At 36.4% G+C, this 19,242-nt stretch overlaps 1 protein-coding gene across 1 annotated transcript in view; it reads right to left on the bottom strand.

The window, feature by feature from the left end:
* The window catches only part of DPH5 (diphthamide biosynthesis 5), a 35,665-nt gene extending 16,940 nt beyond the window's left edge, over positions 1 to 18,725 (bottom strand). The window contains exons 1-4 of the mRNA XM_061186262.1: positions 18,647 to 18,725; positions 18,264 to 18,421; positions 11,202 to 11,326; positions 4,620 to 4,728 (exon numbers count right to left, since the gene is read on the bottom strand). Coding sequence (XP_061042245.1) covers positions 4,620 to 4,728; positions 11,202 to 11,326; positions 18,264 to 18,398 — 369 coding nt within the window. The 5' untranslated portion in view covers positions 18,399 to 18,421; positions 18,647 to 18,725. The remainder of the gene's footprint in view (positions 1 to 4,619; positions 4,729 to 11,201; positions 11,327 to 18,263; positions 18,422 to 18,646) is intronic.
* Positions 18,726 to 19,242: the final 517 nt, after the last annotated feature.

Below are 19,242 nucleotides of genomic sequence, written 5' to 3'. Positions count from 1 at the left end.
AAACTGTTCCTTCTGACTGGGATATGGTTGTTCCTTCTTGATTCATATCTTAAATGTTACCACCCTGAGAGACCTCCCCTGACTACCCAACTACAGTAGTGACCTAGTCACTCTCTAAACTAGCAGTCTACTTGAATTTCTTATACTTGCCACTACCTGACTTTATTTTTTTAATTTGTTATTGCCTCTCTTTCCTACTAGAATGTAAGCTCTTTGAGAGCAGAGACCTTCTTGGTCAGGTTTACCACCATATTCAAAGAAACTCAGTAGGCAAACAATAAGAAGACAAACAGTATTTGTTGAATAAACAGATCACTATTCCGATTAATGATGTCTAACTTGGCAACCTCTAATATACTTTGCATATAACAACAACAACAAAAATTTCATTAGGTATATGGGGTTTGTGGTAAGGAACTGTATTTATGGCATGCCTAGAATAGAATGCATATCAACTGGCTGTGTGTGTGTGTGTGTGTGTGTGTGTGTAGAAGTGTTAGTCTATGCAACTACTTACCTTCATAGATACTGATAATCAAGAATCTTCTGTTGGTTAATAAACTACAAAGTTAATTAAAAATACTCAATGGTCGATTCTGAACTATGCTGCTTTAGAAAACAACAAAAACAAAAAAGATAGTTCAAAAGGAGCTGATAAATGATAGCTAAAAAAATTGTACCCATTCTCAGGTTAGGAATTTCATACTACTCCTCTTTAACCTAAGGTGAAGATGTTGGAAAGTATATACTGTTCAGGTCTGTAACCTTACCCAAGTAGAACTTCTGTTTAACAACTCGATGGCTGTTTTTCAATTCATAGGAAAGCTCTTTCACATAGATGACAGAACGCCTTTCGAAAGTGGTGCCCACTTCCTTTTTAGAAAATTGAGCAAGACAGCATGGCAAGGTAACCTGTTAACACTCTACATTTAGCAAGCATATTTCTGGGAACTAAAATCTACTTTTCCAATTCTGCCATACTAAAAGAATGACAGTGCAGTTTTTAACTTTCTAAGAAATTTTTTACCTGTCTAGGTTGATGAATCTCAAAGTGTGGTGCCTGTACCAGCAGCTTCAGCATCACCTGAGAACTTGTTAGAAATGCAAACTCTCAGACCCCTACTCCAGATATACACTGTATCAGAAAATCTGAAGGGAAGGCCCAGGAAACTCTTTAATAATCCCTTTAGGTGATTCTGATGAATACTAAAGTCTGAGAACCACTGGTACAGGTTATTGTTTTTTCCATAAATGCTAGTCCAAAGAATAAAGAGAAAAAGACTAGCTATTATAAGGAAGGGGACTTGGCCAAAATTTTTGCATTATGCAGGATATCCATATACATTTATTTTAAAATTTAAGTGTGCTATGCATATGATTATTTTTTTAATGTCTTTTATCTTAGAAAACTATACAAAGGAATCAATAATTACCTCCTTCTCCTGGGATATGAATACCTTGGGTGGTACAAGAATTACACTTTCATAAATACGAAAAATAGAAAACAGAAAGGTACTTCCTGTTTTTCACACTAGTAGTAAGTCATTTCATATCCAGATTAGGGAACAGAACCAAGATGGGGAAACAGCACTTTGTGGCTGCTTAGAGAAATCCCATATAAAACTGAGAGAAAGCTAAATTTAAAATAATAATAATATATGTAAATGTGGATATGATCTTGGGGGCTTATATGTATGGAGACCGTCAATTCTCATAGTAAATTCCCTCTCAAATACCTTCACCCATTTTAAATATGAGAACAATAATACTGTACTTCTTTATCAGTGTAGGGGATCAGAGGGAAAGGGTCACCCTAGTCTAGCTTTACCCAGTCTGGATAACAGATTTACGTAATAAAGACAAAGATCTTTTAAAATTTTTATGCCTTATACCCTGAGAAAACCATAATTCAAAAAGAGTCATGTACCACAATGTTCACTGCAGCACTATTTACAATAGCCAGGACATGGAAGCAACTTAAGTGTCCATCGACAGACGAATGGATAAAGAAGATGTGGCACATTTATAAAATGGAATATTACTCAGCTATAAAAAGAAACGAAATTGAGTTATTTGTAGTGAGGTGGATGGACCTAGAGTCTGTCATACAGAGTGAAGAAAGTCAGAAAGAGAAAAACAAATACCGTATGCTAACGCATATATATGGAATCTAAAAAAAAAAAATGGTTCTGATGAACCTAGGGGCAGGACAGCAATAAAGACAAAGACACAGACACAGAGAATGGACTTGAGGACACGGGGAGGGGGAAGGGTAAGCTGGGACAGAGTGAAAGAGTAGCATTGACATATATACACTACCAAATGTAAAATAGAAAGCTAGTGGGAAGCAGCTGCATAGCACAGGGAGATCAGCTCGGTGCTCTGTGACTACCTAGAGGGGTGGGAGGGAGACGCAAGAGGGAGGGGATATGGGGATATACATATGCATATAGCTGATTCACTTTGTTATACAGCAGAAACTAACACAACATTGTAAAGCAATTATACTCCAATAAAGATGTTAAAAAAAATATTACTCTTAAAAAGCAAAAAACTCTAAATAATGGATTATTAGAAGATAATTTAGAGCAAAATATGATGGAAAGGGGCTAACTAACCTTCTTCACCAGAAATAAAAATTAAACCAATATGAAAAAATATATATAGTCCCTTATATATAGTCCATTAGTTTAAGATTTATATGTCTTTGCCTACCACATAATTTATTCCTCTCTTTTTTTCCTTTCTCCTGGTAATCATTCTTAAATGATTAAAAGAGAGAATGTCTAGAGGAAAGAATATTGGACTGAGAATCACTCAAGAATCTGACAGTCAAGAATTCAATTTATTCCAACACAGAAATGTTTGGAAAAAATTTTAAGTGTAAAAAAGACTTGAATTGGCAAGGTTTTTTTTAAGTATGCATTTTATTAGAAGACAAAACAGACAGCAAAGTTCTTTGCCAATTCAGACGTAGTCATAACTAAGAGGAAGTAATGAATACTGAAAGGTGAATCATTTATACTTTTTCTCTGGTTCTTCAGAACCAAAGGCAATATTTCTGGGATGCCTGGCCAGGAGTAGTCAATTAAAGTGAGCTACTCTTCATAGGTAATACAGAAAATACAGGTCCCTCTAAAGCCACAGACACAGCATTGGGTACCAAGGCTAATGTAGCTTCTTGCTGTAAACAACTATTTCTTTTTTTAATGGATGAATTAAATAGCATTTTCTTGACCCTCAGAACAAAAGAAAAGAAAAAGTTGTGTTTTTTGAGATTTCCTATATATACAACTAGCAATTGAATTCAGAGTCTAGGTGATCCATTGGCTGTGAGTTGTCTCTTTGCGCCTAATAATCAGCAGCTCTTATTCTGTGTGGTATCACACCTTTAATTTGGGACACCTAATTAGTGTGTAGAAAATTAAAAACTGCATTTATCAGAATAATCATGCCAGTACTTCATAACTGATAGTAGCTTTTATCCACGGGCTTCACTAAAGCATAGAAGTATTAATTAAATTTTATGGGATTATATTTCCTTTAAAATACATGTGCAGAAAGGATCAAGCTATCTTTATATTTCCCAAGAGATTGGAAATACATAAATGATTCCCAAAAAATCTTTACTATTTTTTCTTTTATTTGATTTTGAGAATATTTGAGAGACTCTTGACTACTTTTCTAATGCACTCTCCATATATATGATCAAAATATTTAAGATTTCATTAAAATAAAATGCCTGTTTCATATTCACAGAGAGGAAACCAACCAATACAGGCCAATAGTTCTCAGTTCATGCTGTCCCTTACTTTGTAAACAGCTATTTTAAATTATGCATTCCAGGAAGATATATTGGGAAATACCTATTTCATAGATTCTAAGATGCAAATTTTTTCCTGTTATAATACATCTGAAATAGGAATGTGTCTTAACAATCAATAAAGTCTTAAAACTACTGTTGGCCACAAGCAGTCACAATTGTCATGGATTATATATGTGTGAACATCAGAACACAGATATCAAACTTGTAAAATGAATGTCAGCAGCCTGGAAGAAAATATTAAACACAGTTATGGAGTGCTCCTTTAACGCCTCAGAACCAAGATTTTTGGGTTAAAAACAACTAACTTTACATATCAATAATTGCAAAGCTGGCTTAAAAGCCTAATATCACTGGCTTTTAGCTCTTTCATGGATTATTTTAAGAAATGCTGCATCACTGTGCTCTCAATAGCACAGAAAACAATATTGGGTGGAAAAACATGGGCCTCAGCAATGCAGAGTAAGTCATTTGGAATAATTTGAAAAGGTTTTAGGAATACTTAACCAATTTAATTGGGTTATATTCCCTTTTTTGTACATTACAATTTGGATATAAAATTAAAATCTTTCTCTAGCTAAATTTCAATGATCTATTCCAATGAGGGGAAAAGAAGTCTAAGCTATGGGAAAATTATTATAAAAAAATCTAGTATTAAAAAACTTAATACACAGTCTTATATAAAATGATAATGTCTTATAATTCATGAAATACAATAAAATCTCTGGAAATTTGTAGAAAACTAAAACCTTTTTGCTAAATACCATTAAAAAAACCCGTTCTTTTGTAGTATTACCTGTAAACCACAGCAGCCTACAGCATTCATTATGGAAGCATTGTGAATAACTCGGTAAGGGATTCCCAGTTTCGTTGCTCTCAGAATAAGATCGCTATGTGTTGTAGCTCTGTAGTGAGAAAAGATCAGGTTGGATTAAACTAACCATGGCTGACTTTTTAAGACAGTAAAGCCACAACATTTCATGAGCTCAAGTCAATCAAAGGGTCAAGGACACTGCTTTCCCTCAAATATTTCAAGGCACCTGCATAACACTTTCATCTGGGCTTTTGGGCAAGAAAAGTGTAAGTTTACACAGGCCCTGTACAATGTTGAACTGCACCTTTAACACTCTTAAAGCAGCCTTGGCAGCTCCAGAAAAAAGGGAACTTTTAACTTGCTCTTTTCGTCCTGTTAACACCTGCAAAAGACATCTGTGGAATATTACTCAGCAACTGAACTCCTGAGTAGCAGTTCTCAAATGTTTTGGTCTTAGGGTCCCTTTAAACTCTTAAAATTTCTGCTACAGAGTTCCAAATTATGGCACTAGACTTCCTCCTTGATTTCTGCTCTAATTTGAAGGCTTTGTTTCTGTATAAGGCACAATTCACAGAACATTTTCACAGCCTGTAGATCAGAGTTCTGACTGATATATTCCTAGCTGGATTTTATCTGTCTAGCAGTCATTTTATTTATAACTGTTTTCAGCCTGGTTGTTACTGTGCATAATTAATATGTGTAAGGGTGTGCCTATTCTGCCTGCTGCCTTCCCTTTTTTGAGATAGATCTAAAGATTATAATTAGATAGATTGGGGTAAAGAGAGAATACATGTAAATATAAATATGGATACTGTGAAACTTAACCCCATATCAATTTAGAACTGCATTACTAAAGGCATTTTTCCCCCTTGATGAAAACTCCAGGCCCTACGGGGGAAAGCAACATTAGCATGTTTGAGAAACTACATACAAACAAGCAGAACCTGTCAACTGGTCAATGCATACCAAGTAGGAAGATCAAGGGCTTTCACCCCATGAGGCAGTCAGAAACAGATTAAAGAATGCCCACCAGGGAAGTCTGTTTTAAATCACACACATAAAATACAAACTACTATAAAAATAATCATTAATTTGATTTAAAGTAAGCTTTTAAAAAATAATATAAATGCCAGTTATAAGTTTTTAATATCACTTTCAACAGAATTTCACTATTTAACACTAAGCTAAGGGAAAACTGAATTAGTTACTTGGTGAGCTATTTAAGTAGATGAGCAGAAAGAAAAACTGGTTTTAAATTATTCTTTTTTTATCACAAGTTCATTTAAAACGACCAGATGTGGTTGGTGTACTATGAAGATTTAATGACCTGGCAAAGTGATTTGGTTTTGTGAAACTGATATAAATGTGATTAAATTAGCCTTTCAGATTTCTGCTATGAAAAACTGTGATAAAATTGGTATTTTATCATCACGATTACCTAGATTATATGGCTTCATCAAAAAAAAAGAAAAGAACTGTACAAACCATGGGCTTAACACCCTTATACTGGGCATTCCTCCAGGTCCGTGGCTCATGAAAATGTTTCACTGTAGTGACTGGGAAAGTGCGTGCGTGCGTGTGCACGCATGTGCACTGCCGTGTGTAAAGACAAATTTATTACTATTTCTGGGCATGTGGCTCTATCTAAAATCATATATACTTATATACACACACATATGGTTCTAGATAGAGCCACATGCCCAGAAATAGTAAATGTTTCTTAATAATATACTTGGAATTGCTCTGAAGGCAATTTCAAAAGAGGAGATTCAAGAATGTTGTGATCAATGGAATCAATAAATGAAGTTCATAAAGGTGACAATTTGAATGTATAAGGCTTGGTATGTCTATTTTAAATTTTATTTTATAATAACATTAATTTGCAGAATGGAAGTAATTAAATGATCCACATTAAGGCACATAGGAGACAGGTGAATAAAGGTATATTTGTGTGTGTGTATGTGTGTGCGTGTACCATGAACATATTACAGAGCATATTAAAATAGCGAATGGAATAAAAACAGAACCATCTTTAGAAAGAATTTGTTTTTTGTTTTTTAATTAATTTATTTTTGGCTGTGTTGGGTCTTCGTTGTTGCGTGGGCTTTCTCTAGTTGCAGTGAGTGGGGGCCACTCTTTGCTGCAGTGCGTGGGCTCTCATTGCGGTGGCTTCTCTTGTTGCGGAGCACGGGCTCTAGGCACACGGGTTTCAGTAGTTGCAGCACGCGGGCTCAGCAGTCGTGGTGCATGGGCTTAGTTGCTCCGCAGCATGTGGGATCTTCCCGGATCAGGGATCGAACCTGTGATCCCTGCATTGGCAGGTGGATTCTTAACCACTGCGCCACCAGGGAAGTCCAGAAAGAATCTGTTTAATGATGACCCTGTTCAACTGCTCTTTATGGGGACAGAGAGCTTAAGACTGTCATCTCTCACATGACTGAGTCAGATCTACTGATGCAGTATATTTTTAGAGTCATTTACATTATTTATGTGATTAACTTCCACATTCCTTTTCATAACCTAGATAAAAGGGCAAAGACGAGAACTACACCAACTGACTTAACTTACTTTCAATTACCTTCTCCATGAATTTAAGATTGCTGGAGACAGATGGTGCTGATGGATGCACAGCAATGTGAATGGTCTTAATGCCACTGAACTGTACACTCAAAAATGGTTAAAATAATAAATTTTTAAATATTTTAAAAATATTAGAATTTTAAAATATTAGAAAAATTTTTAAAATAAGAAAAAAGAATTTAAGATTGAGTAAACAATTTTCCCTTCTTTTTGAAATTTTTATTCAAATAAGTAGAAAGGGGCTTAAAATTAAACAAAGTACATTTTTTTGGTCATATATATACATGGAAGAATTTCAGTGCCTTGTTGCATTCTGCATTCCCTTCCTGGTTTATCCATTTAATTAATTCAAATTCTAATTCTTCAAGGCCCAATTAAAATTTACACATTCCTTACCACCCTGTCTCCAGCTACTATATCCCAACAGTAATCCAGCGGATAAATGAAAAATAACTACAGTTACAGTAAATATTACATAAATCCAAATACAAGGTTATATATGATTAGTCACTGACATAGGGAAAATTAACTGGCTAGAAGTTTAAAAAAATAAAAAAGCACTTACTCCTGAATAAAATAAGGGAGGATTCATGGAAGAGGTGGCATCTAAGCTGGGTCTTAAAGAATCTACTATTTCACTAAATAGAAACTAGGAAGAACAGTCTGTTTAAGGAAGAAGCACGAGCAAAGACATGGAGAACGAATACTGCAAAACATTTACAAAATGGCAAAGTTATACAATTTGGCTCTACCATAGTCAAAAAGAAGAGTAGCCAAAGGACGAAGCAGATAAACTGTTAAAAAGATTTAAGGCCACGAAGTCACTGAAGGATTCTGAGTAGCGTCACAGCACTTTCTCTGGGCCTCAGTTTTTTCATTTACATTGAAGTTTCCCTTCCACCCCAACCCTCCCCCCATCCTACCCCACAATCTTACCCCACAGTCTTCAACTATTAAACCAGACCTTGCTCAAGCACCAACTCCTCCATAAAATAAAGCCTTTAAGTTTACACACACTTTTCTATCCTCATCTTCTACTTAACCTTTCAGCAGTACATCAAAGCTGATCACTCTTTCTTTTCTAAAACATTCTCTTTTCTTGGTTTCTGTGACAGCACACTCGATTGGTTTTCCTCCTCCTCTGCTCTTGAGAGACCATGAAATGCCAGTTTCCTAGGGACTGATCATCCTAGGTCTTCTGTTCTTGCTCTTGTTCCTTCCTAATGTGATTCCATCCACTACTCAGGTTTTAAATACCATCTAGATACTGATGACTTCAAAAGTCATATAACCAGGATAAATCCTCCCTTGAGCTCCAGTAGCAGATATCAAATAGTCTATATGACATCCAAAACTTAAAACATTTCCAGAACCAATTCTTGTTTCCCCCAGCCCTTTTTCCTGCTAGTTTTCTTCATTTCAAAAAATGGCATCATTAACTACTCAGTTACTAAAGCCAGAATCCTTGAAGACTTACTTCTTCCCTTTTCCTCATTTACTATATACATCAGAGCATTTTTCCTTCTAAATTTTTCCCAGTTTGTCTTTTTCTCTCTTCTACCAGAGCCACCCTTGCCTCCCTAAAACCCATTCACCCAAGCATTTAGAGTGATCTTTTAAGAATGTCAATGAGATTGTGATTATTTGCTGCTTATAATCCTCTAAAAGTTTACCACTGTACTTCAAACAAAATCCCTACTCCCTTCAAAGCCTTACATGTCTGGATCCCACCTATCTATTTAACTCCTTCTCAGATCCCTTTTTCCTTCACTCACTGAGCTCCAACCACTCTGGCTTTTCAGTTCCTTGAATACATTCTTGCTGTTCCCTCTGCCTAGAATGTTCTTCCCTTCTGCTTTTCCTTTTACTTTTTAGATACCTGCTTGAATATCACCTCCACATGAAGGATTTTCCATATGACCCTGCATAAATAAGTCTGTTCCTGTTAGTCTCTATTTTTTTTTTCCTTTACAGATTTATTGATTTTTGAAATTTATTATTTTTTCTTCAACTAATGTCAGTCTCCCTTACTAAACTGTAAACCCCATGAGTTATCATCTAATATATATCCAGCACATAGGAATGCCTGTCATGAGATAGGTGCTCAAAAGATATTTGCTGATTGGATGTCAGTCCAAATATACCTGGTCCTCCTTTGTCATGGCCTCAGGCAAAATATTAACAATTCTTTCAATTAATATTTAATTGATGTCTACTATAAGCCAAGTATTGTGAAGGAAGCTAGGGAGATAAAAATGTGAAGGACAGCCTACAAATCTAAAGAGTAAATATTCAAATAAAAAAATACTTTGTGAAGTAATATATGAAAACTAATATGAATAATATGTTAGCAGTTAGGAAGAGATATAACTTCTGGTTGGGTTAATTAGGAACTACATCACAGAGAATGTGATGTTTGAGTTGGGCTTTGAAAAATGAGTAGGTTTCTGACAGTCAGAAATAGGGCAAAGGGCATTACAGATGAGGAAAACAGTTTGAACAAATGTGTGATGGTGAGAAAGCATGACGATCAGGGAAGGGCAAACTGGTTGGCGTGAGTGTGGGTTTCAGTACAAGACTGGCAGGACACCAGTAGAAGAGCAGGCTAGACAGTATTTTTCATGTCTGGCCAATGATGGAGCTAATAATAGTCTAATTTTGAGCCCGGGTGAGATTTTAAAATTGTGGATCTACAAACATGAATTTGATCACAGCAAAGGTAATGAGTTAAGGATCTACACCTGCACCAGGTAAAAGGCTACTATATTAAATTAGTATAATGAGAACTTGGATTAGGTAGAATAGTGGCTGCCACAGAGGAAAGGAATGAAAGGATATGAAAAACTTGGTAAAACAAAAGTCAACAGCAGTGCTTCTCAAACTGTGTGAAAGGCCAATATTTTTTAAGTTCTAAATTGTCATGGAACATTAGTTTTGTAAAATGCAAAAAAATTAACTATTAGAAAAATAAAATATAAAATAATACAAAATACAAGCTCCAAATTTTTATTATTAGTTTCAGCAGACATAAAATTATTTTGTAAAATTGCTATAAAAGTTTCTAAATGCTTACTTTCAATTTCTGTAGTTATCTCATCACGGACTGGTAAGTTTGTGGGCTGGCAATAGCCTGCAAATCTCACTTCAAGCAGCATTGGTTTACTGGACTTCATCAGTGACTGGATACCATTTGCAACTAAGTATAATAATGATACATAATCTCTGGCACCTCATATTGATATAAATTACTTTCTTTTTGACAGACACATGCACATGTAACTCCATTGTTTTGAAAAATATCCTTGGTGGTGGGCTCACAGTGATTTAATTGTCCTTATGTTCCTTAAACCTGTGACATAAATCCTGGGTCACCAGCTGGAGAAAAAGAACTGTTCTGTTTGGCTTGACATTAGAGATTGATGATGCTTGACTAGACAAGTATAAGCCCATCTTTTTAGTAATGGGGAAGAACAGAGCTCCCAATGGATATAAGAAATTGAAATCTGAGGCTTGATAAATAATAAATTCAAGGCAAGTAAAGTGACAACAGTATTGCTAAACAGTAGATGATTAAAAAAGAAAAAAAAAGGCCTAGGACAAAGCAAGCAGAAGATACTTGCACTTACCTGCAAAATAAATGGCAGGTACAACTCTTGATAATGTAATATACTTATTTAATAATGATATACTAGTTTAGGTTGATGCCCTAAGTGACTTTCTAAAAAAATAGCTGAAGCAACGATATAAACTTTAGAGTTGACACTTGATAATCAATGTAAGTGATACATGATGACATCCTTCCCAAATAAATTTTCTTCATTAATCTCAAAGATAATGAAAGTTTAAACTACAAAATTTTAGGCAGAGCCTAGGTAAACAGTCCTCTATCAGGACCTGGAAGATAAAGTTTTAAATGTAATAAAAGAATTCTTAATGATTAAAAAAGTAAATAAATTAAAACTCAAAATATCTCCTTTGACTTACCCAAATGGATCACCAACTACAAGGAATGCGACATCACTGATATCAGCATCCTTTAAAATATTATTTGCTTCCTGTTCCACTTCTTCTCTATCAGCGAGAATCAATTTTCTTCCATAAAACTCTTCCTATAGATTTAAGTCCAATATAAAAATTAGACACAGGTGACCATTTCAACACACACACACACACACACACACACCTCTCTCACACACACAAAACAGTCTTTGTCTGGGGCCGGTGCAAATCTTGGCAACCATCCAAACAGAGATCATTGACTACAACTCTTCAATGAGCTAGCCCTCTGTATCATGTTGCAATTAAACTCTGTCTTTGGGGCTATCTTAATATCCCAAGAGGAGGTAGACCTCCTAACACCTCAGGCTCTTTGCATTTTAAATTAACCTCTAAATTTGGGTCTAACAGACCAGGCCAAACATTGTAGGATGAATAGAGAACATGTATGCATGAGCCTGACTTCAGAAACACAGTACTGCAGAATAAATATATTAAACAATAATTATATACATACATGGTAGTTGGGTTTGATTAAATTTTCCTTGGGAAATCTATGGGACCTTGACTAAAAAAAAAAGATAATTTCAATGAGAAACAGTAGAAAATTAAGATTTAGTTGTTTACAGAACCAGCAAACATTCCTGCATAATTGCAGGAAAGACTAATTTAAAACTGTATTTCCTAGTTCCTGCTAAAAAAGGCAGAGTTGCAGGAGCAAGAAAAGAATTCTAAATATATAAGAAGTCTCCATACAAACTGCTTTGTGAACGAATCCCCAGAAGTTCAACTCTAAAGCACAAACCCAGGAGGCTGACCTTAACTGGAATGGCAGCATGTAAGTAAGAGTGTGCTAGTGGTCATGGGGTAGTGGTTACAACCTATTATGCAAGATCATGAATCTTATAACTGATTTCCTGTGGAGCAATATGTTGAATATAACTCAAATATAGTAAAAGTGGATGCACAGATAAATAATACTATTTCTTACATGCTGAGAAGTTCATTTTTGTCATAAGGATTATATCATATGTCAAAAGTTATAAGGATTGCTGTAATGGAAGAGTATCTGCTACTCAGTAATATTTGTCAAGCAAATGAGTAAATGAACAAATGATTAAGCATTTGAAGATAAAGGCTATAGTTCCAACTGTGATAATTATTTCCTAATACTTAACTAGAATCTGTTCCTCAAATGTGAAAAAAGATTCTTTCCTTTTCTCTGAATATCTTCTTAGAGATAATGTTCCAGAAGTTCCCAATGACAATGATGTTTTCATAGATGAAAATGTTTTATTTTCACTTGTACCACATATTTTTTCTTAATCCTTCATTTTTATACATCTTACTTTAATTTTGTAAGCCCAATAAACTTAACAGTTGCAGAGGGGACTTCCCTGGTGGTGCAGTGGTTAAGAATCCACCTGCCAATGCGGGGGACACGGGTTCGATCCCTGGTCAGGGAAGATCCCACATGCTGTGCAGCAACTAAGCCCGTGCGCCACAACTACTGAGCCTGTGCTCTAGAGACTGCAAGCCACAACTACTGAGTTCACGTGCCACAACTACTGAAGCCCGCGTGCCTAGAGACTGTGCTCCGCAACGAGAAGCCACCGCAATGAGAAGCCCGCACACTGCAACCAAGAGTAGTCCCCACTCGCCGCAAGTAGAAAAAGCCCACGTGCAGCAACAAAGACCCAACGCAGCCAAAAAACAAAACAAAACAAACAAACGAACAAAAAACAGTTGTGGAACATTTATATTCACATATGTAAGAGAACACACATATGATTACTGAAAACTGAAGGAAACAATGTTCTTTTCTGAACTTCTAACATTTCTTAAAAATCAAGGAGTCACATGTTACTAGGTTAATGCTGGCAGTAATCCTATCCAATATTTTATAAATGACTTAACAACAGAAAACCCACTCTCTCCTCAAGACTTTTATCATGATCACTTCATATTTATCACTTACCCTAACCCAAGACATATTTCATTATCTAATTGAAACAGATTATTTATTTTTTTAAAACATCCTCCTTAAAGAGAAACACACATTAACACCTCAATATAATCAAATGGTTGATCCTCTTTAGAAAGAATGTTTAAAAAAAGGAAGAGATTGCTAAAGCAGAAATAGACTGGTACTACATTATTTTTACCTTAACCACTTATTTATGTATTCGTTCATCCACTCATTTGAAAAATATTTCTGTGTACGACCTCCGTGCCAAGCTCTATGCATGATGATGGGAAACTGTGAATGAGACACACATGACCTCTGCCCTATGGAGCATAATGTTTAGCGGGGAATTAACTACCACATTATATGTGCTATAGGAACATCAAAGCTAGTCAGGGTCAGGAAAGGAAAATTTAAAAAACAAGCAGCACCATTTAACAAATGATTTTAAATTTATACTATATATTATCCAATGATTGATTAGACAATTTTCATACAATCTCAGCCCTAATCTCCATTCGTGAAAATGAAGGTAAAACTCAAAATTCGTTCTTAGGTTTACATTGCTGGGTTTTGTATATAGGGAAGAAAGTAAAAACTAACAGCTAAAATTACTTTTGGGTACTTCTGGAAGGATACACAAGAAATTAGTAATGATTGCCTCCAGAAGGAAGAACTGGGATAGAAATCTTTTGATGTATATACCTTTTAGTATCTTTTGAGTTTCAAACTATTTAACATATTACCTAGTCAAAAAGTAGAAGAGTAGAGGCTCAAAGTAGCATATGGAAACAAATGCAAGAACAAAATCTTAAAAAGAAAACAAAAACACTAACATTTAAAGTAGGAATGGAAAAATAAGGAGCTTACAAAGGGGACTGAGAAAAATGGAAAAGCAGGAATAAAACCAATAGAGAGCCATGTCTTGAAAGTCGGTTTCAAGGAATAGTCAACTATGTCAAAAGAAGTAAACCAGACAAGAATTCAAAACTATCCTCTGGAGCTCTCGCTGCTAAATAATTGTTCAACAAACAGAGAAGTATTTCAGAGAAATGGAAGTCAGCTTGTAGGAGTCTTGAGACATAAGGGGACGTGGGGGGACAAGAGAAGTATACTGCTTTTTCAAAAAGCTTTGGAAAAAGGAGAGAGAAACAGAATAATAACTATGGGGAAAAGAGGTTTAAAAAAGGAGAGTTTTCAGAATGGGCAATACACTTGATCCTTGAAGAATGCAGGAGTTAGGGGTGCCGACCCTTCACAAAGTCAAAAATCTGAGTATAACCTATAGTCAGCCCTCCATATCCGTGATTCCTCCATAACCGTGGATTCAACCAACCTCGAATCAAGTAGTACTGTAGTATTTACTATGGAAAAAAAACCCAAATATAAGTGGATCTGTGCAGTTCAAACTCAAGTTGTTCAAGGGTCAACTGTATTTGACCCTTGAGAGGACAAAAGGATATTAATATAGATCGAACATAAAGAAGAAAGAATAATTGACAGGAGTAAGGTTCCAGAGGAATGGAGATAAGAAGTTTGAAAGAAAACCCATCTAGATGGCACTAGACTTGAACAGGAAGAGAACCTCATCTTACAAGTCATTTTCTAAGACTGGAGGGAGGACAGATTCAGATTTAGGGTAAGGATAAATAGGAAGCTAATAAAGGTCATAGCTGATGGCCTCATTTTTCTCAATGCAAAGTTCTTTACTGTTCTCTCCTATCCCTCCAATCTCAACCCACAGCAGTTAGATAGGAGGACAAGGAAACAGAGTTGGCTGGTATACCCAGGTGAAGTAGGTTAGGAAGAAAAGAGAAGGAACAATGATAAATATAATTAACACTGCCGTACTCTACATATGAAAGTTGTTACAAGAGTAAATCCGAAGAGTTCTCATCACAAGGAAAACAATTCTTTTTCTTTTTCTTTTACTTTGTATCTATATGAGATGATGGATGTTCACTAAACTTATTGTGATCATTTCATGATGTGAGAAAGTCAAATTATGTCACTTATACACTTTAAACTTTTACAGTGCTGTATTTCAATTATATCTCAATAAAACTGGAAGGAAAAGAAGAGGGAAAAGATACACCAGAGGAAAATGAAAGTTATTTCGGTGTTGCCCAAGAACAAGTTATAGCAAGTATTTGTTTTTCTCCTCCCTGCTTTTGTTCACTATTATTTTTTCTTCAGCAAGGACTGTTCTTTCTCTTCCCCTTACCAAATCTTATCTATAATAATAACTATCTCTTGCTCTTCCCCTTATCAAATATCATCTATAATAACAATATCTGTAACAATACATTTACAATGGGCTTACTCTGTGGTCAGGCACTCTTCTAAGAACTTATGCATATGAATTCATTTAATCTTTACCACAATTTATGACATAGGCACTATTTTTATTCCTGTTTTACAGATAAGAAAAAGAGCAAAGAAAATTTAAATGACTGCCCAAGGACACAGAACATTAGTTGACTGATAGTTTCTCTCTTCCACTACTGTCATGAATTGTTATTTACATCTTCCAGTATTATTTAAGTTCTCCTGGGTAAACGCAGATGAATCATGACCCACTTGAGAACAAAGATCATAGCTTATAACTCATTGTATAACGTATATAGGTGTGTTATATCAAATAGGTACATAAGATAATAATTTAGCCACAGAAAGTGCCTAAAGAAATCCAAACTGTATATACCAAAACTAAAACTCTTTCCTGGATTCACTGTCTCTAGTTTAATTAACTTCTGAATAATAGGGAATATATAAACGATACTACCCATCTGGCAATTTGAAAATAATAGCTTTCAATGTAAGAACAGATAAATTCTAGATTTCTTTAGCAACATCCATGTGTGCCTTTTTTAAAAAAAATTATTTTGTGTAATTAGTGATAAAAGAAAGCATATATTCATTATAGAAAACAGAATTTTCCCATCTTTTTTTCACTGTATAATAACTATCTAGAGTCATTGAGACCAGATTGTACGAGCACATCTTAACAACTTTTTAAGCAATTTGTTTAAAAAAGAAAGAAAAGGTAGAAATTAAAGGAAGAAAGAAAGTGGCTGAAGATAAAGTGGTTCTAAAATTTTACTGGGCAATATAAGGCATGATTGTATTTATTTATACCTTACTTTATTCCAGAAAGGATTCACTTAAGGTGGCTGATGTATGGCAAGTTGTTCAGGGAAGAACATGAATTGAGGACCCAGAGGGGCTCATGGAGAGCAGATCAGTGGAATTTTGTGACAGGGAGGGATCCAGGATTGACCACTTTACTTGAATTCTAACTTCTCTGTAGGTGTTCTGTGACATTATATTTTGTGAAGCTATTATCTATCCCTAAGAGTACAGAGACACAGTATGGTCAAAAGTGGTGGATCTCAACTAAGGACTGCTATGGCCCATATTCTGGCTCTATCATTCACTATCTGTATGACCCTGGACAAGTTTCTCTGTGCCCCTAAAACTGTGAACAGTAATTAAAGAGTAATAATCCTGTTCTACATGTAAAGTGTTTAAAACAGTGCATAATAAGTGTTCTAAAAATATTAGCACTTTTTATTGTTGAGGAATAGAATTCTAGTACCTTAACAAAGTACATATAATTTACCTCTGAGGTTGAGCTCAGCCCCAGATCTTGACCCTGTATGTAGTAACTCTACAAATATGTTTTTGGAAAAAAAAAATAATACTTAAAAAAAATCATAGCAACCAAAATTAACATTTAGCTAGCACTTAAATTTGCAAAGCACTTTCAAATACATCATCTTAATAAATGATATAATCTTAATAGCCTTCCAACTGATTATTATCTCCATTTGACAAATGAAGAAACTGAGGTTTAGAGACGTTTGGAAATGTATCTGTTAACAACTCACGTTTTCTGAACACTTTTGTGCCAGACGCTATGCTAAAATCCTATAAGGTAGGCATTTCTGTCCTCTTTTTACAAAGTAAGAAGCTACAGTTAAAGGGCTTGTCCAAGGTCACATGTTAACATGTGACAGAGCAAAGACATAAAACCAGGTCCAATTCTATAAAACTACTGATTTATTTGTCTATATTCTCTACAAAGATTTTAAGTTCATTCTAATTGTCCTTTACCACTAATTAGAGAGGAACATTTCTATCATCTTGAGCTTGGATATTTTGGCTCCATCCTAATAAACTGGAGCCAACAAATCAAAGCTGGTCATTAGACACAACTTTTATTTCAATGCATGGCCAATCAAGTAGCAGTCCTTCTTCAAGATTTTAAAGAAACTCTGAGACCTTCAGAATTCTCTGGGCTGTGAATCTGAGAGGCCAGAAGACCTGAAATTCTCTAGGTCACCTTTTTCTCTGGAAGACTTGATAGACCAGACAATCCTAAAATGTTCTCCCTCCTCCTATAACATGTCCATCAATCTTTTCATCTTAATTTACATTCTATTTGAAATTTGACAATGAACCTGAATTTGACCCCTCCTCCAAAATTTACTGAGCCCTTAGCAAAGCCAGGTAAATGTATGATATACTAGCAAATTCTACGGTTACTAAGTTCCAGGCTCACTCAATACATCCAAGTGTATGGGTATAAGCCTTACTGGGAGATGTCTATTCAAAGGTTAGATCTCTCTGGATATGATACAAACAGAAAGGCGATTACCACTCCCTATGGAAATACTTCAAAGGGGGGAGGTTTTCAGCTTGGTTCCTGAATACATAACCAGCTCATTAAGGCTGTGTCAGTACCTCATTAGCACTCAACTCAGAAAGGATTTCTTGGCTATCTCATGAAATATGGGATTCTGATAATTATCCCCAGGAGTGTAAAATAACTTTCCTATTTAATGGAGAAAGCTACACAGTTAGACTTGTAAAGTAAGAAAAAGCACCCTTTCATTTTCCAAGTCACTTGGTTAGTGTGTTATTTCCATTCTTGTACTCTTCAGATTCTTAATAATAAGCAGGGCATGTGTTTTAAAGGGTTTGAACCAACAGACCTGAAAAATTCGGCTCAGCTTGGTGTAATAAAAATCAGCTGTTAAATATCGTTCTTCCCAGGAGGCTGGAAAGCCTTAAGCACCTACCAGAACTTCCTTCCCTACAGTCAGGACTGAGGTATAGGCTTCCAGATACACTCGACTGCAGCGTCTTACAACTTCCAGCCCCTTGACTGTGATGTCCTTGGCATCTCCCAGGCCCAAACCGATCATGTAAAGCATTTCAAAGTCCAGGGGGAGGGCGACTGCAGGACGAAATGAATAAGAAAATCAAGTGTCAGCTACATGGAGGATGCCTAAAATCTAGTGATGAACACTTAGACGAAAGCCAAAATAGCACGAGGAGGGACGGCATGTCACAAGGAGGGAGGTTTAAGAATCTTACTTCAAGCCTTTTAAATAAGGATTGTATTGTTTTTAAACAACCCTACCCGCTTTCTCTCTTGTTACACAAACCTAGGAGCAATTACCCTTTGAGAGAATCGTAGCTGGGTCACCGTACTCCCCAAACTCCCATCTGCCGCGGTTTCCCAGAAGCAGCTGCCCAACCGGATGATTTGCGCGGAGCGAGGATCCACGCTGCAGCCTCACCTACGGTGCCGCAAAGCGCCGGCGCTGCGCTTTGCGGCACTTTACGACTAGCTGGAAGGGATGGCTCGTTCCGGCACCTGGCGGGGCGACCTTGTCCCGCCGTGACTAAGAATGATACGCAGGATGCTGGGGCGGGGAGGCGAAAGGTCAGCCGGTCAGAGGGAGTCTGACCAGTGCCCCCAGCATGACCTTTGGGAAGGGACGAGGCCTGCCTGCGATCCCCTATGTTTAAGCCCCCAGCCTGGGACCGGCTAAGTGCAGGAGCTCTTCGCCCGCGAGGAGAGCCGACCGCGAAGTTGGCCCGAGGAGCCCCACGCCCTCCCCCTCTCCTCCTCCAGACATACGAGGGGGTGGCGGTTGGAAGGGGTTTCCCTAGTCTGCCCCGGGATTGCCCAAGTGCTCAGGTTCCCATCCTAGGCTTTTCATTCGGCCGTAGTTTCACCAGCTGCCTCCCTCGTGAGCTGCCAGCTTGGCA

This window comes from Eubalaena glacialis, chromosome 3 (assembly GCF_028564815.1).
Source record: "Eubalaena glacialis isolate mEubGla1 chromosome 3, mEubGla1.1.hap2.+ XY, whole genome shotgun sequence".
Lineage (NCBI taxonomy): Eukaryota > Metazoa > Chordata > Mammalia > Artiodactyla > Balaenidae > Eubalaena > Eubalaena glacialis.
This window is presented reverse-complemented; position numbering and strand designations above follow the sequence as displayed.